The sequence below is a fragment of the Lepidochelys olivacea genome, assembly GCF_965140295.1.
Source record: "Lepidochelys olivacea isolate rLepOli2 genome assembly, chromosome: 3".
Classification (NCBI taxonomy): domain Eukaryota; kingdom Metazoa; phylum Chordata; order Testudines; family Cheloniidae; genus Lepidochelys; species Lepidochelys olivacea.
In genome coordinates this window covers 154,905,930-154,926,377 of record NC_140413.1, presented here as the reverse complement: position 1 = coordinate 154,926,377, position 20,448 = coordinate 154,905,930, and the positions used below count along the sequence as shown (strand labels likewise).

At 38.1% G+C, this 20,448-nt stretch overlaps 1 protein-coding gene across 3 annotated transcripts in view; it reads left to right on the top strand.

Annotated features, from left to right (window-relative positions):
* RBKS (ribokinase) overlaps window positions 1–20,448 on the top strand; it is a 114,219-nt gene that overhangs the window by 71,964 nt on the left and 21,807 nt on the right. For all 3 annotated transcript variants that reach the window (XM_084622919.1, XM_084622920.1, XM_084622918.1), the window contains 2 exons: window positions 1,871–1,962; window positions 14,149–14,337. In XM_084622919.1, coding sequence (XP_084479045.1) covers window positions 1,871–1,962; window positions 14,149–14,337 — 281 coding nt within the window. The remainder of the gene's footprint in view (window positions 1–1,870; window positions 1,963–14,148; window positions 14,338–20,448) is intronic.

The window sequence follows — 20,448 nt, the reverse complement described above, 5'->3', positions numbered from 1 at the left end:
AAGTGGTCACGGGCCTAAATTTTCAAATCTTGAGTGTCTAAAGTTCAGCTTCTACATTCATATTTATTCATATTACTGAAGTTTCTGATCACCTGAAGCTTCTGTTCAAATAAATGGGATTCATAAGTGCTGGCATGTCTGAAATTCAGGCTGTTATGCTCAGGTGCCTAAATATAGATTTAAGAGCCAGACTTGCAAGTTTGAAAACTTTTGTCACTGAATAGAAGTAAAATTTCTAATCTAAGAGGTTATGTTTCATATGGAAGAAGGGATGATCTTATAGCTAAGGAAAGATGTATTAACCAGGAGATTGGCAGAACAAGGAATCCATAGATTTATGTGTTACATTGGGTAGTCACTTACACTCTACTGATATGGCAAACCTATTCTAGTGTAGACGAGGCCTGAGGCTTTGTCTAGAGTAAGTTTAAAGGCAAGTTGTTAGGAGGTATTAGCTAACACACTTGGACAGGTTTTAACCAAGATATCATCTCCACCAGCTATACTAGTGTTGGAACATTAGCTAACACCTCCTAACACTTTAAAATAGTAGTCTAGACAAAGCCTTCGTCACTCTGTGTCCCAGTTTCCTCCTGTGTAAAATGAAGATTACAATGCTCACCTTCCTCCTAGGAAGTTCTGAGGCTAAATCAAAGTTAGTAAAGCTCATGTTAGTAAATATTCAGAGGGAAGACACTGCACAAATGAAATGATTTATGTTAGATATCTACATTTAGATTTTTTTTTTTTTTTTTTGGTTAAAAAATCTTTTGAATACAGCTTGAATCTTGCCTAATGCTCTCCTCTCATTTTCCCCTAACAGCAGATGAATGAATGTCAGTTTGGAGGGTTTATATATTTTTCTGTAATACAATTAAGAAAATGGTTAAATACTTTGTAAAATGAAAAAACAGGGTTTTTCGGGTTTTGTATGTCTGTGAGTAGATTCATAGATATTAAGGTCAGAAGGGACTATTATGATCATCTAGTCTGACCTTCTGCACAATGCAGGCCACAGAATCTCACCCACCCACTCCTGTGATAAACCTCCCACCTCTGTCTAAGCCATTGATATCCTCAAATCATGGTTTAAAGACTTCAAGGTGCAGAGAATCCTCCAGCAAGTGACCCGTGCCCCATGCTACAGAGGAAGGCGAAAAACCTCCAGGGCCTCTTCCAATCTGCCCTGTAGGAAAATTCCTTCCTGACCCCAAATATGGCGATCAGCTGAACCCTGAGTATATGGGCAAGGTTCACCAGCCAGATACCCAGGAAAGAATTCTCTGTAATAACTCAGATCCCACCCCATCTAACATCCCATCACAGGCCATTGGGCCTATTTACCATGAATATTTAAAGATCAATTAATTGCCAGAATCATATTATCCCATCATACCATCTCCTCCATAAACTTATCGAGTTTAATCTTAAAGCCAGATAGGTCTTTTGCCCCCACTGCTTCCCTTGGAAGGCTATTCCAAAACTTAACTCCTCTGACGATTAGAAACCTTTGTCGAATTTCAAGTCTAAACTTCCCGATGAGCAGTTTATATCCATTTGTTCTTGTGTCCACATTGGTACTGAGCCTAAATAATTCCTCTCCCTCTCTGGTATTTATCCCTCTGATATATTTATAGAGAGCAATCATATCTCCCCTCAACCTTCTTTTGGTTAGACTAAACAAGCCAAGCTCCTTGAGTCTCCTTTCATAAGACAGGTTTTCCATTTGTAGTTTGCATATCTGTGGGGAGAAGATGAGGAGCTGAAATGTATTAGCTGCAGTAGGGAGTTTGGGGTTCCAGGCAGTGGTTTGTAAACGTACTATGCAAAAATGCCATTGATTTAGACAACTTTTTCCATTCTGTTGCAGTGAAGACCTTATTTAATCCTGCTCCAGCTCATGCTGAACTAGATCCACAATTTTACACCCATGCCGACATCTTCTGTTGCAACGAAAGTGAGGTAATGGCCAGCTGTCATGTTAGAGAACAGTGACGTGGACAGTGAAACTTAAAAGGGACTCCGTCTCCAGGGACTGTTGGCCCCAAGTCCAGTGAGGAAGGAGGAATACTTCGCTTCACTGTTGAATAACCCTTCTAGAAAGCATTTGAAGTAGAATTAATAGGCTCCCAAGAGAGCTGAGGCCAGCCCTTCTTGGCCATAAGGTGGGTTACCAAGAGGGGAGTGGATGAGTGAACATGAGATCCATAAATAAAACACTCTTAAAATGTGTTTTGCTCTAAATGGTACATATTAAAATAGATCCTCACTCCCAGCCTTGTCTTCCCTCTATGTGAATAATGGGAATGTCATTAGATATAGCATTGTGATGCTCTTAACCTGCCTTGCCAGAGATGGTGTTTGTGTGTGTGCTGCAGCTGAGAGGGTACAAGCAGCTCCGTATGTCCTTACCTGTTAGTTACCTTTTCAGTTCACATAGCAGAGGGACTTTTATGGGCTGCTGCTGCCAGTGTACAACAGGGGAACCCTCCATTTTTCCAGTTTGTCAATTTCCAAGATTTTCTCTCTTCTCCCCAACCCTTTTCTCTGCCATTGTTAGGATAATATTTATCCAAAAACAAATGATTGCATGTGTCACAGGAAACAAGTTGGTCTGAGAGTCCCACAAGGCTCTTGTTTGAATTTGCTGCTGTATATTTTTGTTACTGTCGCTATGGTTTTCTCTCTTATTTATCAGACATGTGTGAGGAGCAACAAGCAAGTAAAAGCCATACCTTGAATATGATTTTAAGAGATCCCTGGTGAACATGACATAGGGTTTAGGGGAAACCATGACTCAGCTTGCTGTGGGATCACCATCCCAACATCCCTGGCTGAAGGTTGTACATCAAGACTAAGCCTCTTCTGAAATTTCTGCTAAAACCAATCCCATGATGGCCTATAAGACATCAGTGGACAAGTTCTAAATGACCCAAACAGGCATCAAAATTGTGTCAGCAGTACCCATTTTGCTGCAGGTCTATTTAAGTTAGCCCACCACAGCATTTCGGCATCTGCAAAGTAGTCAGCCCTTTCCTGCAAGGTCAGTCATTGTGGCTCATCAAGAGTCTGGGGGCTGATTTTCCAGCTCCACTAGCAGTGACATCTCTTGTGGCTCAGACAAATCTAACAGCCATCACAACTCAGCTACATGAGATGACGGAGAATGTTCAGAGCCAGCCTCTAATCATTCCTTTCCGGGCGATTTGCAGGTTAGACACGTGGAGTTCTCTGAAAGCTTTATTGCCTGGCTCTCCTTAAGGCCATTAATCCAAGAGTTGCCTAACTGTGCTACAGGACCTATTTTGGAGCTGAGAGCAGCCGAACTCTCCCACTCCTCTAGTTCATTTCAGGGTGTTTTTTTTCCTGGTTGTCACTGTTGACTTGTTTGGCTGTGGGATTTTATCCCCTACTTGTTAAATACAAAAACGTACTTCTTTATTACTGTTCTATCCCTGATATTTTTTCTCACTGCTACTTCCAACATGAATGTTGCCATATCCTCTATGTTACAATTTATTGCTACAACTTCAGCTTTCATAGAGACATCCCTTGAGATTTTTAGTCTGCTAGTGTAGGTATATATTATTACTACCACTTGGAGAAAAGAAAATTACTTCCTTTCTGAGAAGAAATACAGGTGTATAATTATAATAGATCCCCACTCTCTCACACACATTACCTGCAGAGTTGGAGGTTCAATTTGCATTCTTTTTGCTTTCTACTGTTTGCTTAAAAAAGGAACTATCAGTTGGAGACAGTAGGGATCACACTATCCCCTCAGCAAGTATAGGCACAAAACTTCTGCTGATCAGGAGGTTTATTCATTTTAAAATACTAATTTTATGGAAGTTCCTGCCTGTGATGTTCTGGAGCGCAGACCCAAGAGTAATGCCCTGTTAAAGCACTTTCTGAGAATGAGAATTACAGGTAGATAGTTTTCTTTGCAACTTAATATTTATAACAGTAACCTTTTGCACTTTACAATGAAATCCATTTCATTACCAGAAGTATAGTAATCATCTGTATCTTCCTTCATCCCATCCATGCATGCTGATTTGTCATTGTTAGAATCTCTTTTCAGGGATGAGCTTCTGTCAGAGTTTTCTTCTTTTGTTAAGAAAACAGAAGCAGTCGAAGCATTTGTTTTTCTCATGTCAGAAATTTAAAAGGTATTTTATATCAGTATGTTTTTATTTAGCAATTGTTATATATTCAAGTTCCATATGTTTTCATTTTCCTGTTATGACTTCCTTAAATTTCAAATCACTTTAATATATGCATTTGAGGATTTTGGTAGGTAGATTTATGTACATATATGTCTACCAGGACCATCAATCATGTATGAAAATATGTCATGTAATGGCAACATATACCAATTACATATTTCACAGCTTTCGTGTTGTAATTGGGAGAGACAGTGGTGCAAATTATCTCAGTTACACTGTCACGGTTCCTCCCCCACTCTGAACTCTAGGGTACAGATGTGGGGACCTGCATGAAAAACCTCCTAAGCTTATCTTTACCAGCTTAGGTCAAAACTTCCCCAAGGTACAAAATATTACCCCCGTTATCCTTGGACTGGCCGCTACCACCACCAAACTAATACTGGTTACTGGGGAAGAGCTGTTTGGACACGTCCTTCCCCCCAAAATACTTCCCAAAACCTTGCACCCCACTTCCTGGACAAGGTTTGGTAAAAAGCCTCACCAATTTGCATAGGTGACCACAGACCCAAACCCTTGGATCTGAAAACAATGAAAAAGCATTCAGTGTTTTACAAGAAGACTTTTAATAAAAAATAGAAGTAAATAGAAATAAAGAAATCCCCCCTGTAAAATCAGGATGGTAGATATCTTACAGGGTAATTAGATTCAAAAACATAGAGAACCCCTCTAGGCAAAACCTTAAGTTACAAAAAAGATACACAGACAGAAATAGTTATTCTATTCAGCACAATTCTTTTCTCAGCCATTTAAAGAAATCATAATCTAACACATACCTAGCTAGATTACTTACTAAAAGTTCTAAGACTCCATTCCTGTTCTGTCCCCGGCCAAGACGACTACAGACAGACACAGACCCTTTGTTTCTCTCCCTCCTCCCAGCTTTTGAAAGTATCTTGTCTCCTCATTGGTCATTTTGGTCAGGTGCCAGCGAGGTTACCTTTAGCTTCTTAACCCTTTACAGGTGAGAGGAGCTTTCCCCTGGCCAGGAGGGATTTCAAAGGGGTTTACCCTTCCCTTTATATTTATGACATACACTAATATAAATCTGTTGGCTTCAGTGGAGTTACTACCGATTTTCACTGATGTAATTAAAAAAATGTGGCTCAATAGTTCCTTTCAGAAACCTCTGTTTGAAGATAACACTAATGAGAAATGCTTAGCGTCAGTGCAAATCCCACTTCAGCCAATGCCAGCATAGTATCTCTCTCTCTCTTTTTTTTTCTGTATGGTATATATAGTATCAGGCATATTGTGTTACATTCAAAAGAACTAGGTTAAAAGAATGTTTATGTTGCAAAATTGAGGACTCAAAAGTTAGAAAATGCCTGAATTTAGGTTGCCAGTGCAATGTTAGTTTGACCCTCATGTGCATGTGCATTGTGATACAGTCTAATGACACGATTACATGCTAGCTTTTTTGACAGGGCCTCTGCCTCATTCAGTGAACAATTCATACGTCATCAGTCAGGCAGAGTCTGGCAGCAACATTGTATTAGGCTTCAAACCGAAATAAGAGTTTATAAAGCGGTTGTGCTGTCCAATTTGTTGTGTGAGTGCAAAACCTGGACCTGCTACAGGCATCACATCAAGTTTCTAGATAAGTTCCATTTACAACATCTGTGTGCCATACTCCACATCAAATGGCAGGATAAAGTTAGCAATAACGAGGTTCTGGAACACAGCCACTCTACAAGGATTGCTCATCACATCACAGTTACGTTGGGCTGGTCATGAACTGAGGATGGATGACACCAGAATGCCAAAGCAGTTGCTGTATGGTGAATTTAAAGTGGGTAACTGCACACAAGGCGACCAGAAGAAACACTTCAAGGACACACTGAAGCATAACTTGAAGCAATGCAACATTGACGTTGACAGCTGGGAGTTGTCAGCAACAGACAGATCACTCTGGCAAGCAGCAGTCAGTGATGGAGTTAGTTCGAGATTAATTACCATATGGCTCTTGAGGCACAAACGCTGAGTTGTAAACAGCATTAGATTACACCAGCATAGACTGTAATCCCTTCCTCGGTATCGAGCTATATATGTACTCAATGTGGAAAGGACTGCCACCCGCACACTGGACTTTTTAGCCACAATTGTACTAACAAGAGATAATATCATCAATGTTATCTTCGATCATAAAGGACAACAACAACAAAGTTATTCAATAGTTCTTTTTATCCTACTCATTTGATATGTGGCATTGAGATGCTAGAGATTCTCAAAGAAATTGTTAAAAAATAATAATCATAATCATAATAACATGGCAAAACAGGGAAAAACTGGTTGCCCTTGTTTACAGAAACAGCTGAACCATTTTAGCTGAAATTTCCTCAAAAATTCAACCTGAGGTAGACACTGGCATGGAAAATTTCAGCCCAAATGGTTAAAGTTTGGCAAAGTTATAAGTAACTTTTTAGTAATTTAAATAAGTAATTTAGAATGGGAAGTGTCTGGCAACATTAAGTATAGGTGTCTCTACAAGTTCCACCTATAATGTAGCAATAACAGTTTAATATGTAGGAATCCCACTAAAGAGAGAATAGAAAACAAACTCTTTATCCCGCAGTCTTTAACTATTATGTTTCTTTATTTTACTTCTCGTCTTGGATATACACATTTTGGCAATCTACAACTCTCCTGTTGTTTCTTGTATATATTTTAGGTATGTCATCCATTTTCTTTCAAAATCATACTATGTGTCCTCCATTCAACCCAATTTTGACCCCACCTGCCTCTCCATCTACTGCCATATCTCTGTTCTCCCCTTCCTCACCAAGGTTATTGGATGTGCCATCTACAATTGCTGTCTTAAGTTCCAATCTTCCAGCTCCATTCTTGACCCCATTCAAGCCAGTTTCCACCCTCACCACTCCACTGAAACTCCTTTCACTAAATCTTGAATTACCTTTGTCTGGCTAAATCCCATGGCTGGTATTCCACTCCTTGAGGGGCTCTGATCCTTGATTGGAGTTTCTATGGGCTACTATAATACAAATAATTAATAACTTTAATAAAGCTGTCTTTACTATGTCTGTAACAAACTGCTTCGCAGATGGAGCTTCCTTGTCCTTCTAGTGAGTAAGGTTAATTCTTTTAGCAATTAACAGATGTACAGAGATCCAGTTCAACTGTTTCCAGGATATTCTATTTAACATGGACACATCTGCGGAGGTACATGTTCAAGGCCAAATTAAGTTTTTGTGTATATATATATATATATATATATATATTCAGGTATTTATGACACAACTTGCCAAAATTTCCTTAATGTTGGTACTTATCAACATACGTCTACAGGTGCTAAAGTTTCCTAGGTATATTAATAGGAAGCTATTAACCTCATGTTAGTATACATAGGAGTATGGTATCAGCAGAAATGATGAAACAGCCAATTAGATTATGGCATCCAGCATTCAGTGGTAAGAGCCATACTATAATTCATATTGTTACATAACTAAAGGAAAAACATATCTCAGGATTGTCTGAAAACACTCGTGATAGAGTCAGGAATGTTCTATTGTTTACCTTTTCATAGGTCAGCATCTTGACTGTGAAGTCTTTCAGCCTCTTCCTTCACAAAATATCAAATGCATGGAGGTGTCAGGTGTAGTTGCAAACTTTACCACGTGATATCATATCCCAAACATGTGTGTATTTAATATAATTTCACACCTCAATGTCTGTCATTTATTAAACACTTTAGATATTAATGCTTCTGCATGCCGGATATGGTATAACAGTATATCTTGTTCCTTATGGATGTATGTGCTGGAAAGAAGCAAACAAAGTTATGCTATATCAGTGGAACATCTACCATTAGTTTGTCTAGAAGGTTTTCACAAGCTGTTCTTTTTACTCTTGCTTGCTTCAGTAATAAATATTTTTTACATCTGTCAGTTCTTTTTATGTGGTTTATGAACAAAATGCTCAAAACAAATCTTGCAAGGTTATCAGTTCTTTCTTTGCTTAGCTTGTATTTTAGTTTTTTCCCCCTCTTCTTTTCCCAGAAAGATCAAGCTTGTTGAAACTGGTTTGTTAATTCTCTGTACACCAGATGTAACATAGTTTAATCCCTGAGGTTTCTGCAGGAATGTGCTAGCTCTCCATTCTCCTAATTCTTCTAATGAAAGAAATGCAGAATAAATGTATCAAGTTTCATTTTAGTGAAAACAAGAGAGACCTTTTCTAACATTTCATCTTTTTCAACGTTGAGAAGACTGACATGTACAAGTTGACTTCCTCAAGGGCAGTGACCATCTCTTTGTGATATGTTAGTACAATGCGTAGCACAATGAGGCTCTGGCCTCTAAGTGCTACCACAATGCAAATAATAAAAACAATCACACGAGCTATTTGCATGTATTGCTGCCTCACCTTGAAGGATAGGTAGCAATACAGCCCATGAATTTGAGATTCAAGTCTGACCCTAAATATACTTAGAGTTTTTCAGAAGAAGCAAAGTTGCTTAAATGTTGGGGCAAAGGTCCGATTCATGATTCATATGAGTTGTAATCCCAGCTCTGCCAGTGACTTGTGCAGTCTTAGGTGAGTCCCCTAATCTGTCTGGCCCTTGCTTTCCCTATCTGTGAAATAAGTAGAATAATAATGACCTAGTTATTAGAGGTCAAGCAAAAGATTAATTAGTTAATATTTGCAGAGCACTGTAAAATGCCTGGGTGAAAGGCATTATATAAATATAAAAAACAACAGTTTACATGAGAGAGAGACCTACCATAAACAAGCTGTCATGAAAAAATCATGAAAAATGTTATACAGTTATATTATCACATTGATTTCTCCATATTATTTGTGTTAGTGAAAGCTAAATAGTTTCTGAAGAAATAATTAATGTCTGGAATCAAGAGTTTATTCATTATCACTGATAACTTATCAGAGTCAATTAAGCAGTATATTCAGATTATGGCAATATGTCTGTCATTGATTGGGAATCAAAATAGTGCTTTATAATATGGAGATTTAGTCATTAGGGAGAAGTTTTACTAAGCAATAGATAACAGATATATCAGATACATAAAGCAATAATCTGTCCCACATTCTTAACACCCTTTTGAGCTTTGCATGGTCTGGCATTTGCAGAGTTAATATATTGGGAAATTACTGTTGCTGCATTATTGATAGAGAGTGTAGGCATTTCACAATATAGTTACGTTTGAATTCCAGCCTCATTCCAAGCCCACTTTATCAGTTGTTTATAACTTTTGGAATGACATTTTTCCATATTTAGTCTTTAAACGAAATATGTGATTCTTTGGACAGTGTTGCGGGTGCAGAAAGGAGAAAGAGCTGTAAGCTCAAGCAACTCAGCCTTTTTTTGAATTATTCTAGCATGAGAAGTGTTTTCCCCCCATATATTCTGATTAGAAACTTGGTAATTTGAAACAATTATAAGCTACAAATAACTAACTTAATTTGTGGCCGGCTTTTACAATCTTTCACTCACGAGCAGAATCTCAGTGACTTCAGTGGGATTACTCATCTGTAAGGATTCACACAATCAAGACTTTGTGATGTAGTTCTCAATACAATTTAAGGTTCAAGTCAAGTTTGAAACATTGGTTCAGCAGGTTTCAAATGTGGAATATCTTAAAATTGACATGTATCTTGAACTGGGACAATCTTAAGAACTGCAGATCATATCCTCAACTGGTGTAACTCAGCACAGTTCCATTATTTTATTGCAGCAGCACCTCAGAAGCCCAGTCATGAACTCAGTAGGCCATTGTGCTAGGCGCTGTACAAACACAGAACAAAAAGATCCCTTCCCCAAAGAGTTTACACTCCTTGTTACTACAGCAATTTACACCAGCTGATGATCTGGCCCTGGAAATTTCGGTTGAGCCAGAGAGACCCCAAAATCTGGCATGATTCGGAAGGCTTGGCTAAGTGTGACTGGCTTATGGAGGCATCAAGTCAAATAGCTCCTGATCAATTAAATTACAAGAGCCACAATTTGAATAGTTGAAATGTATCTTCCCCTTTCAAAACAAAACAAATCAAGACAATTCCATGCCTCAAACACTATATTTAATATAATGTTATGTTTGGGGTACCAAGCACTTGGGTGTCAAAAAAAACCCCAACAAATGTAAAACTGAACACTCGGCCTTAGTTTTGCTTCTTTTTGTTTATGACTTAAAATATGGTCTGTCTTTAAATATATATTTGTCAAATAATGCCATATATAATATAATGCCATACAATTACATAAACTTATGCTTACATAGTTAAGCACTCAAAAGATAGAAAATGAAAAGTGAGGTTGAATATAGTCTTTTGTAACATGATCACACACTGTTTCTCAGATTATATTATCTTTTTCTACAAGTTAGCATCTAGGCTGCAGCTTGTATATGCTTTTTTATAATGGATGCAGTACATTCACGAATGTCACAATGATATTCTTAAAAAGACACAGGAGTACTTGTGGCACCTTAGAGACTAACAAATTTATTTGAGCATAAGCTTTCGTGAGCTACAGCTCACTTCATCAGATGCATCCACTGCATGCATCCGATGAAGGGAGCTGTAGCTCACGAAAGCTTATGCTCAAATAAATTGGTTAGTCTCTAAGGTGCCACAAGTACTCCTTTTCTTTTTGCGGATACAGACTAACATGGCTGCTACTCTGAAACCAATGATATTCTTATTATCTATGGATGTTATATTTGTATTCTCTTTAAATTATATATTTCAGCACTATAGTAGACAAACTAAATTAGATAGAAATACATAATGTGCTTTATATAGTTGACATTAAAATAAATACCTCAAAATAAAGCGTGTTTATCATAAAAATTGTATGTAGCCTTAATTTTGATTTGAATTCTTTTCATGGAATTGTAAATTGCACTATGTAACAAATATAAAGACCATATTTTAAGGCATAAGAACAAGGGAGCAGAGTTTGGATGAGCAGCCAACCTTAACTCTGCTTTTTTTCTGGTGTTTGAGTTCTTGGCTCTTCAACCTTACTGTTCCGTTAACCCTCATGTTTGGAATAAAATAGTAGCTTCATGATCTAAATGTTTGTGTTGAACTTAGTTTATTGACAGTTTTGTGGGACTTACCCTTATAATCAGAGAAAAGTAGACTTCTTTATATATATATAGAGAGAGAGAGAGAGTTCAATCAAAAGCTATTAAAAAGTCCATCTTGGGCGTTTGGCATTGTTATTGTACAGTGTTTTTTTGTTGTTGTTTTTTTTAAGACAACCATTAGTTATTTCCTTCAATTGTAGCACTGTATGTTTTTAAATGAGATTTTATTGGTGGGAGGAAATTTATAACCCAGCACAGCAGATTTATATTTAACATCAGTTGACATTTACTGTAAAATTCTAACTATTGGCACAAAGTATCAGTCTGGTTTCTGCCACTTCTGTGGGAAAATGGCTCCTAGCTTGTTCCAGTGTGTTCTAATTTCACCATCCTGCTGGAGATGAGTTACATCTCTGTGCTAACAAACAGCTGGAGTGCTATGTTCATACATATGTAGCAGCAAAGCTATCTGCTTAAGAATCTCTTAAGAAATATTTTTTGTATGGACGTAATCAACAAAGCGGATGCAGTGGCAGAATTTCGTTAAACCAAAAAAACACCAATCACAAAACAATGGAGCAAATCCTGCTCTTTTTACTCAGACAAAAGTCTGCTTGACTTAGGTGCCAGAAGATGGCCACAACATAAAAACCTAAGCAGACAGAATGTGAGCTTTGCTTTAGAAAGGACAGCATCTATTTCCTCTTTGCTTTGATTTCTATAGAGCCAACCTCAAGATTTTTTGGACACTTTAAAATTTAAAAAGACCATTTTTCATATAAACTGAAGTAATGTATTCATGTTATTCAGAATCTTAGGAAATCCCCATAGTTAAATTACTGGGCAAAAAGCAGCAAAAATGAATAATAATCAGCCCAATTAAACCCAAATCAAACTGACTGTCTCCCTACCCAAATCAAACCCACTCCTTTCCCAAAGGCTTGAAAAAATAGCATGCCTGGAAAGTTAACAAATCTGGCCTTTGTGGCGGAGCAAATTCCAAAGTCACTTAGGCCATGTCTGCACTTACAAGCTTACACAGTTGTATTTGTACAGTTGTTGTCGTGATTATATTTATTTTTATTGCAGTGGCACCTATAATGTGCAACGCACTGTGCACACAAAGGGAAACATAGTCCCTGTTCCAAAGATCTTATGATCTACACTAGCAATATACAAAGGGCTATGTTGATACAATGAAAATAAATACACTTTAATAAAAAATAATTATCCACTATCCCTAACTTCCCCCTCTACTCAGCTATTATTGGCTGGCTAGTTTCCTGCAAGTGTCACAGAAGAGGCATAGTTGCCAAGTTTTGTGAAGTACTATATGACATTTTATGCTGATTTTTAATTAGCTTATTTTCAGAGAATGTGAATTTTAGCTTTAAAAAATTGTATGGATTTAATTTATTTAAATATTCTCTATTTCTGGAGGGCGTTGAGCAGTGACATTAATCCACCAAACAGAAACCATGCTAAGTGTAGTAACCTTCTCCTCAATCTAAAATGTAGTACATTCTTGTCCCTTGGACAGCTTCTAAGCATGGCCAAAAAACCACTTTGAACTGTGAGAATTTGTTACCACACCTTGCCACGCTCACTTATAAAATATGCTTATCTGAAAACATTTACAGAATCAAATCCTGCTAGCATAAAGTCAAACCCCCATTGAAACCAGTGGGTGATTTGCCTGAATAAGGGCTGCAGGATTTGATTCTAAGCATATGTACAAAATAAACCCCATTAAGAATCTCATTAACTATATTGTAAACTCTCTGGGGCAGTGTACCAGGGTTTATAGGCCTTTTAAGGCCAGAGCGCGAGGTCTTGGGTGGCAGGCTACCCTGCTCAGGAGTTGTGGGGCAGACAGAGAACCAGGGAACAACAGTGACAGACACTGAGAGACAGGGCTGAAGTGTTCCATTGACTTCAGTGGGAGCTGGATTGCACTCAGACCTACTTCCACAGCCTTCATATTAATCCTAATTTTAGTCATAAAAAGTTTTCAAAGTCTATTATTACTGTATTTTTGGTAATTACTCATGGCCTTGATCAGGGATCAGAGCCCATTATGCTAAGGGCTGTGTAGCCCTGACTTACAAACACAGTCCCTGCCTCAGAAAGTAAATGATCTTGATTTATGAGAAGATGCAACAGATGGATGAAACAAACAGATGGGAGAAGGAGTTAACAGTGATGAGCAGGAGGTAACAAACAAGTTACTTATGGAAAGCAGTAGCCACACATCACCACCTGCCCAGCCATGGTCAGCTGGGTATTACAGCGGAAGTGAGTTATGGAGGGATTTGAAGGAGGATAATGTAATATAGCGTGCATGAAGGGATATTAAATTGTAGAAGACACACACCAATATGATTCAAGGCTTGAGAGTATTTCAGTACATTGCATGGGAGTGCGGAAATGATTTCAAGATGGTCCTGCAATAAAAACATTGCTTGTTTGATTGTGTGTGTATGTGTGCGCACGCATGTGTTTATTTATAGTTAAATTTTATATCAACCCTACACCAAAGAGCTCTCATCCAAACCTGTGTGTTTCTGTCTGTCTGTATTACATGCATGATTACACTGAAATGCATATACCATCATCATAAGCCACAGACATACACATAACAGGACAAATTCACCGCAGGTTCAGTAATTCGACCGAGTCAGTTGTTTGAAAAAACCCTTCAGTAAACACAACTCTGAATGTTGTTAGGAAAGATAAAATATTTGGTTCACCTAGTTAAATTTAAAAGAATTAAATGTTCTTTTAAAGTTCAACCATTTTCTGATAAATTAGTTGCTATCTGGTTCTGATTTTGATTTGTTTGGATTATTTTTCAGGCAGAAATTTTAACAGGCATCCCAGTGGGCAGCCCTGAAGATGCTGGGAAGGTGGGACTCGTGCTATTAGAAAGAGGCTGCAAACTAGTAATCGTTACTCTGGGAGCAGAAGGCTGTGTGATGATATCAGTGGCTGAGCCTATTCCAAAGCATGTTCCTGCTGGGAAGGTCAGGGCTGTGGACACTACGGTATGTTTTTGTGGTTTAACTGTCTTGCCTTGGAAAAGACTACTTAAGCACTAAAGCAAAGCAGTGAGTAATCAACCAAATCCCTGGCCACTAGCGCAAAGGCTAATTTATAATGTGAAACTGATATGTTGCTTCCAGCCTGTTATATATCAAATGCCCGTTCACTCAAGTTTTATAGGCTGTGCTGTAGATATGCTAAAGTTATTGTATACACGGATGATATCTTCATTTTCCTTTGTCGCTGGAGTTGGTACATTTCTTTCTCTCTCGCTCACTCCATTACGGATGAGGTCCGCAGCATCAGCAGCCCTATAGTTGTCACCTTTGCACAGTCATGTAATTAATCATCTCCAGAACTGAAATGACCCTGCAGTTAGTGGAATGGGAGAAAGGAGAGACCCAAGAATTCTTCCCTTCACGTAATGCATGAGGGTCTCTTCCTACACAAGTCTGAACTGCTCCCACAAAGTCCCTTAGTAAGTCCAGCATAAGTTGCACCAGGTGCTCAACTTCTATAGAACACAGAAAAGGCAGAAATAATATGTTGTGACCAATCATTTTATGATAGGTAAGGATTAAAAGGGCAGTGACCAAGTATGCTTTATAATTTTTAGGGGATTTTCCCCCCTTCCTACTCAAAATGAAATGTAGAATACCCTACCTTAACAGAATTTAGGACTGCTAACTGAACCACAAATGAAAAGCAACAGTTTTAAAGCAACAGTTAAAAGTTCTCATAGCAAAATTATATTATCACATTGTGTATACTAGGACATTTTGTGCTCAGTTACATCTGATATCAATCCAAACTATATCTATTGATGTTACTGAGAGTGGAATTTGCCTCACTGTATGTACTAACTATATGTTTAGCTGATGAATGTAATAGAATACTATTACATATGTTCTGCCACAATAATCCATTATAGAAACATTTGGAGATTTGACCATCTGGTGCCTCACATATCTGAAATGTATTAATAATAATATCTAGTTTTTATATAGTGGTTTTATCAGTAGATTTCAAAGTGCTTTACAAAGGAGGTAAATATCATCCCCATTTTAGATGGGGAAACTGAGGTATGGAGCGATGAAGTGACTTAGGCAGGGTCACTCAGCAGGCCAGTGGCAGAGCTGGGAATAAAATCCACTTCACTCAAAGCAGAGGATCATTATGACCAGATTTGCATTGTGATGTATTGATACTATTGTATGTCAGATTCTTCTCCCTCTCCCCCTGGCCAAGAAGTCACCTGAAGCTAACACTAATGATTGGAATATCCTGAGGTTTTTATGATGACTCAAATCATTATTCTTATTGGAGACAACATTGTGCTGCAGATAAGCCATAGACCAGGAATTAAGAGATGACTGACGTTCTATTCCTGACTGTGCCATTGAGTTTCTGTATGATCTTGGGCAAATCATTTAATCTTTCCATGCCCAAGGTCCTGTTGTAACAGTGTCTTTTCACAACACAGCACACAAAAGTGAAGAAGAAATGTGTGAATTCCCTTTTCAAAAGAAGCCCCAAATTACTGTCAGATCAGCTAATATATGATATCTAAAGTGATTTGCTGCTGGTGGGATAATATATAAATACTGAAACCACACACTGTGCTGAGAAGTGCCTTTTATCTTGCTTGGCAGTTCAGAACATCATGACTTGACTATATTAACTGTGGAACCTCTAGTTCAGACAAAGTGTTGGTGGCCCTGTGTTTTAAGTGCCACAATACTGCCAACCCCAAGTGTTCCAAAATAATGACATACGCTTAAAATCATGAGACTTTTGAAAAAAACGTCCTGTTAATTTCTTTTTATTTGCCTTTTGGTGTCTGAGCCTTTAGTAGGGTGCACTCAAGTCACATTTGCAAGCTTTACTCTGCAGCCATGCGAGCTAGAAAAAAATTAAATGAAAGCTAACATTCTAATGCAATATCTTGATTCCAGCAAATGGGGCTTTAAGCAGCACACCAAATATTGCGAGATTCCTGATAAAATCACGAGAACTGGCAATGCTGGTACCAGACCAGGTCCTATAAGCCTGCTGTGACCTCTAAGTGTGGGCAGCAGCCTGAAGCTGTAGCTACAGTAACGCTGCCATCATTATTGAACTGCCACCAGTTCAGCACCTCCAGTGGTAGCAATGATGAAAATTTTTGGCAATTTTTGTGTAGGCCCAGACAAAACATGTGTGGAGCTTAACAGAGCTCTCCCAGTGGTATGGACAGGTCTCCCCACCCCATTAACAAATCTCATAAGACACGCTAAGGACCAAGCAGACCATAGAGTCTGAACTCTCCTCTCAATCCTAGAAATGGTCCCTCTAGATCAGGATTGAAGCCCATCTGCAGAACAATGGGAAAAGCTTGCACCACTGGCATGCCAGCAGTGTGGATAAATAGGCATATCAGCCTTCAGGCCTGAGAATCTGACATTTTTCACCCACACTTTATAAAGAAAAAAATAACTCTGTGGAATTTCTTTGTCCCTAATTACCTAAGTGAGGGCTTTATTAAAGTATCTGATACATCCTATGATTGCTAGCAGATTTCACCGTAGGCAGTATAATATATCTAGAGCACCAATAGTGATTTAGAAGGAAGTTTTGCAAGACAGGGTGTTGTAAGACCCAAATGTCTCTTTCTCCTGTTACCGTGACATACTGTAACAAATCTCTATTGGAATGAATTGGCTTTCTTTTCAGTTTACTTGTTCTTGCTAACTTTGTATGTAGCTGAATTTCAAGAACACTGTATTAGGTAACCATCCAAAAGTGATATCCAGTTTTTGTGATTTGAGAAGAAAATAAAAATATATACAGCCAAGCCACTTAATATTAGCTACTGAGCACGCACGCTGAGGGATTTTAGGTCAGGTGTTCTCAAGTGAGATTAATTTATGAAATAACATAATACGCTCCAGAGGATCAATTATGTCTATTTAAAACTACATTTATGGATTCTCCTTACCTATTTTTAGAGGAAGCTATTTTTCACCTTACTTGAAATGACATTAAATACACAGCACTATACTGATACACCTTTAAAAGATCATGATCTTCCATTTATATAGCATTTTTTATTCAGATGGGCACCAGAACACTTCATAAGAGTTACTAAAATTATACAAACCTTTACATAGAAATAGATAACACATAATGTGTATTGTGTGTATATCTACATTATGTCTCATACTGCCAACTACTGAAACGCATCCCACTTCAGATGGGCTGCAAAGGTACACAGTAGCACTATGTAACAGTGTAAAACAAGAACTGACAAGTATCAGGCATTTTTAGTAACCTCCATTTGACTTCTAAATTTGCACTTTGCAATTTTCTGTGCACAGAACCCCACATTCAGGCACCTAGAATCAGGTAGTTAGATGTCTATGTCCCTAACTTACACATCCAAATACTGTGTGCGCTTACAAATGGGGTGAGTTTGTACACACAAAATATTTAATGGCAAACTTATAACCATTTTTCAAAATTGTGCCCATAATAATCACAAGACGTCAAAGGTGTCTGTTTTATGTCATGCAAAACACAGCATCTCTAGCACCATGGTGCCCTTTGAGTGCAGCTGCTGAATTTCTAGTACCGCTTCCTGCACTACCAAGGCTTTCCATAGAGATCTCGCACGTCCCATCCAAGTACTGACCAAACTCAACCCTACTTTGAAATAAGAGCTGTGGGGATCACAGGTTGAGGTGACGTGTGCTCATAAACAGGGAATTTACTTATGACCTAGGATAAAATTCCAATTTTTCCCTGCTCAGTCATGCCTACTACTTGCAATAAGTGTATAATGTATCCTGTATAGTCACCCTTGCTCTGAGATTCCATCGTTATCTAGGAAAGATTATGGATGCTGTTTGTCATCATTCTGAATTTCTGTGCCATAAATATTAATATAATTTTTTATAACAAGATGCAAAGGGAAAGCTCATTGTTACAATGTGAATTTGTCCCCAGTTGTATTAGTTTTTCTTCTGGTTTCTGGTTACAGTGAATTAAATCTTGCCCTCGTTTGCACTATTGAAATGAGGTAAAGATAAAGCATTTAAAGAAATAGAAAGCACATTAAGAGTGACTTTGTCCTGAACTTTGAAGTTGTCATGAACTTTATTTTTCTATTAAAAAAAAAAAAAGACTGATGTAAGTAGATGGTTATGCCCTATTAGATAGGCCACAATACCTATGATTACAGTTTTCTATAGTGTAATTGTTGTCTATTGAAGGCAGTGTGGTCTAGTGATTAGACCAGAGGACTGAGTAAGGAGTCCTGGATCTGCCACTGGCTTGCTATATAAACATGGATGAGCCACATAATATCTCTGAGTTCCATTTTCACCATCTGTAAAATGGAGATATTAATTTATGTGTATTTAATACAGGAAGTCTACAGCAAAGGCAAGAACAGAACCTAGGAATCCTTATTGCTAGAGTTGTCCCTTGACTTCAAGACAATTCTTCTACTCCTGTGGCCTTATGGAAACTCTGAGCTTTTTCCTCTTAGAAGTTGAGAGGTCTTGTATATAGCAACTTTGTTTACACTAAAATTCTCTGATTTAGACTTATCTCCTGGTCTGGAGAATGCCCAAACCAGAAAAGTGAAGTGGACACTGAAATAAAGCTGTAGCATATAAATAAACCCGAGAGCAGCCTTTTAATAACAGCAATTCTTTGTTTTCTGACTTTATGGTCTAACGGCTGTGGCACAAGGGGATATAAATACAACACTCCATGCAATGACTAATTACTCAAAATTCTGTGCATCAGCAGAAGTGGAACTTGTGGTTGACTGTAATATTATCAGATGTCTTCGCTATTTAATAATCTCCCATAGCTGTACATTATTTAACATGCAGTTTGCACAAAGAACAGTGACTTTATTTCAACTACCTCTCAACAAAATACAAATGCAGCTGCTAGTAAATGAAATATTTGGCAGACATTGTGTTTGATGGAAACTTCTGTAACTTGTTAAGAGGAGAAAAATGTTGTTGTGTGGTTAACCTTTTCCCATCCATAGCTGTAGCATGAGATGGGAAAGGGCACTGACCACAAAAGAGAGGGCCTGTTTAAAAAGTCCAGTAACTATCAGGCAAACAGCTTGGCCATCAGTAGGGCTTATTCACACATAAACACAAGAAAATTATGTACAGAGCTCCCATTAATGTGCCACAAGCTAATGGTGTATAATAGCTTCTTTTATTTAACATGCATCCAAAACAAGTTAGCGAATACATTTATTTACAGTCATAGCCCACTTTCTGACTTAGTCTTCTGCTTTTCCTCTCTTACTAATATGGAACCCATTGACTTTTGGAACAGAGACACAATAAGGAATAAATGAATCTGCAAGACACTCCAATCCGCAATCTGCATTGTAAATCTATTTAAAGATGCACCCGTTATTTTCTGAAGTTCAGTTTAACTGTGAAAGGGCACATGACTGAAATAATTGCATGTGACTTGACTCACAGTTAAGTGTAAATGGGAATCTATTTGCTCATCATAACTTCTGCTCCTGATTCAGACCCTTTAAATACACATCAGCATATGTAGATGATCATTAAGAGCTTGAGAGATTGAATTCAACACAAGTTAGGAATACACTGAATCCCTCTGAATCAGGACCCAGAGGAGCAGGAGAGGGAGGAATGATAATATCCTGTACTTTTCTGAGTACTAGGAATTTCCAAGTACTTTGCAAAGTACTTAAGCATCTGAGATTGGGAAGGATTTATTATCCCCTTTTTACAGAGGAAAAATGAGACACAAAATGTAATGTGACCAGCCTTTCGAAGGTGCTGATAATCTATGAAAACTGGGCCAAAAGGCCGTGGCCAAAGTCACAAAGAGAGACAATGTAGCACAGCAGAAAGAAAGCCAAGAGTACTGGATCTCAGTCCCTGATACCAATCGCTAGACATACTGTCCTATAAGGAGAGTTTTTTATCTGACTGGTAACTGGATTTTAATCAGTGCACATGAACAAAGTAAACATGACCAAACAGAAGCAGGCTTGTACAAAACAACTTGCAGCTTTGTTTTCCAGTTGAAGACCACCCAGGTCTTGCTCTAGTCTTATTCTCAAC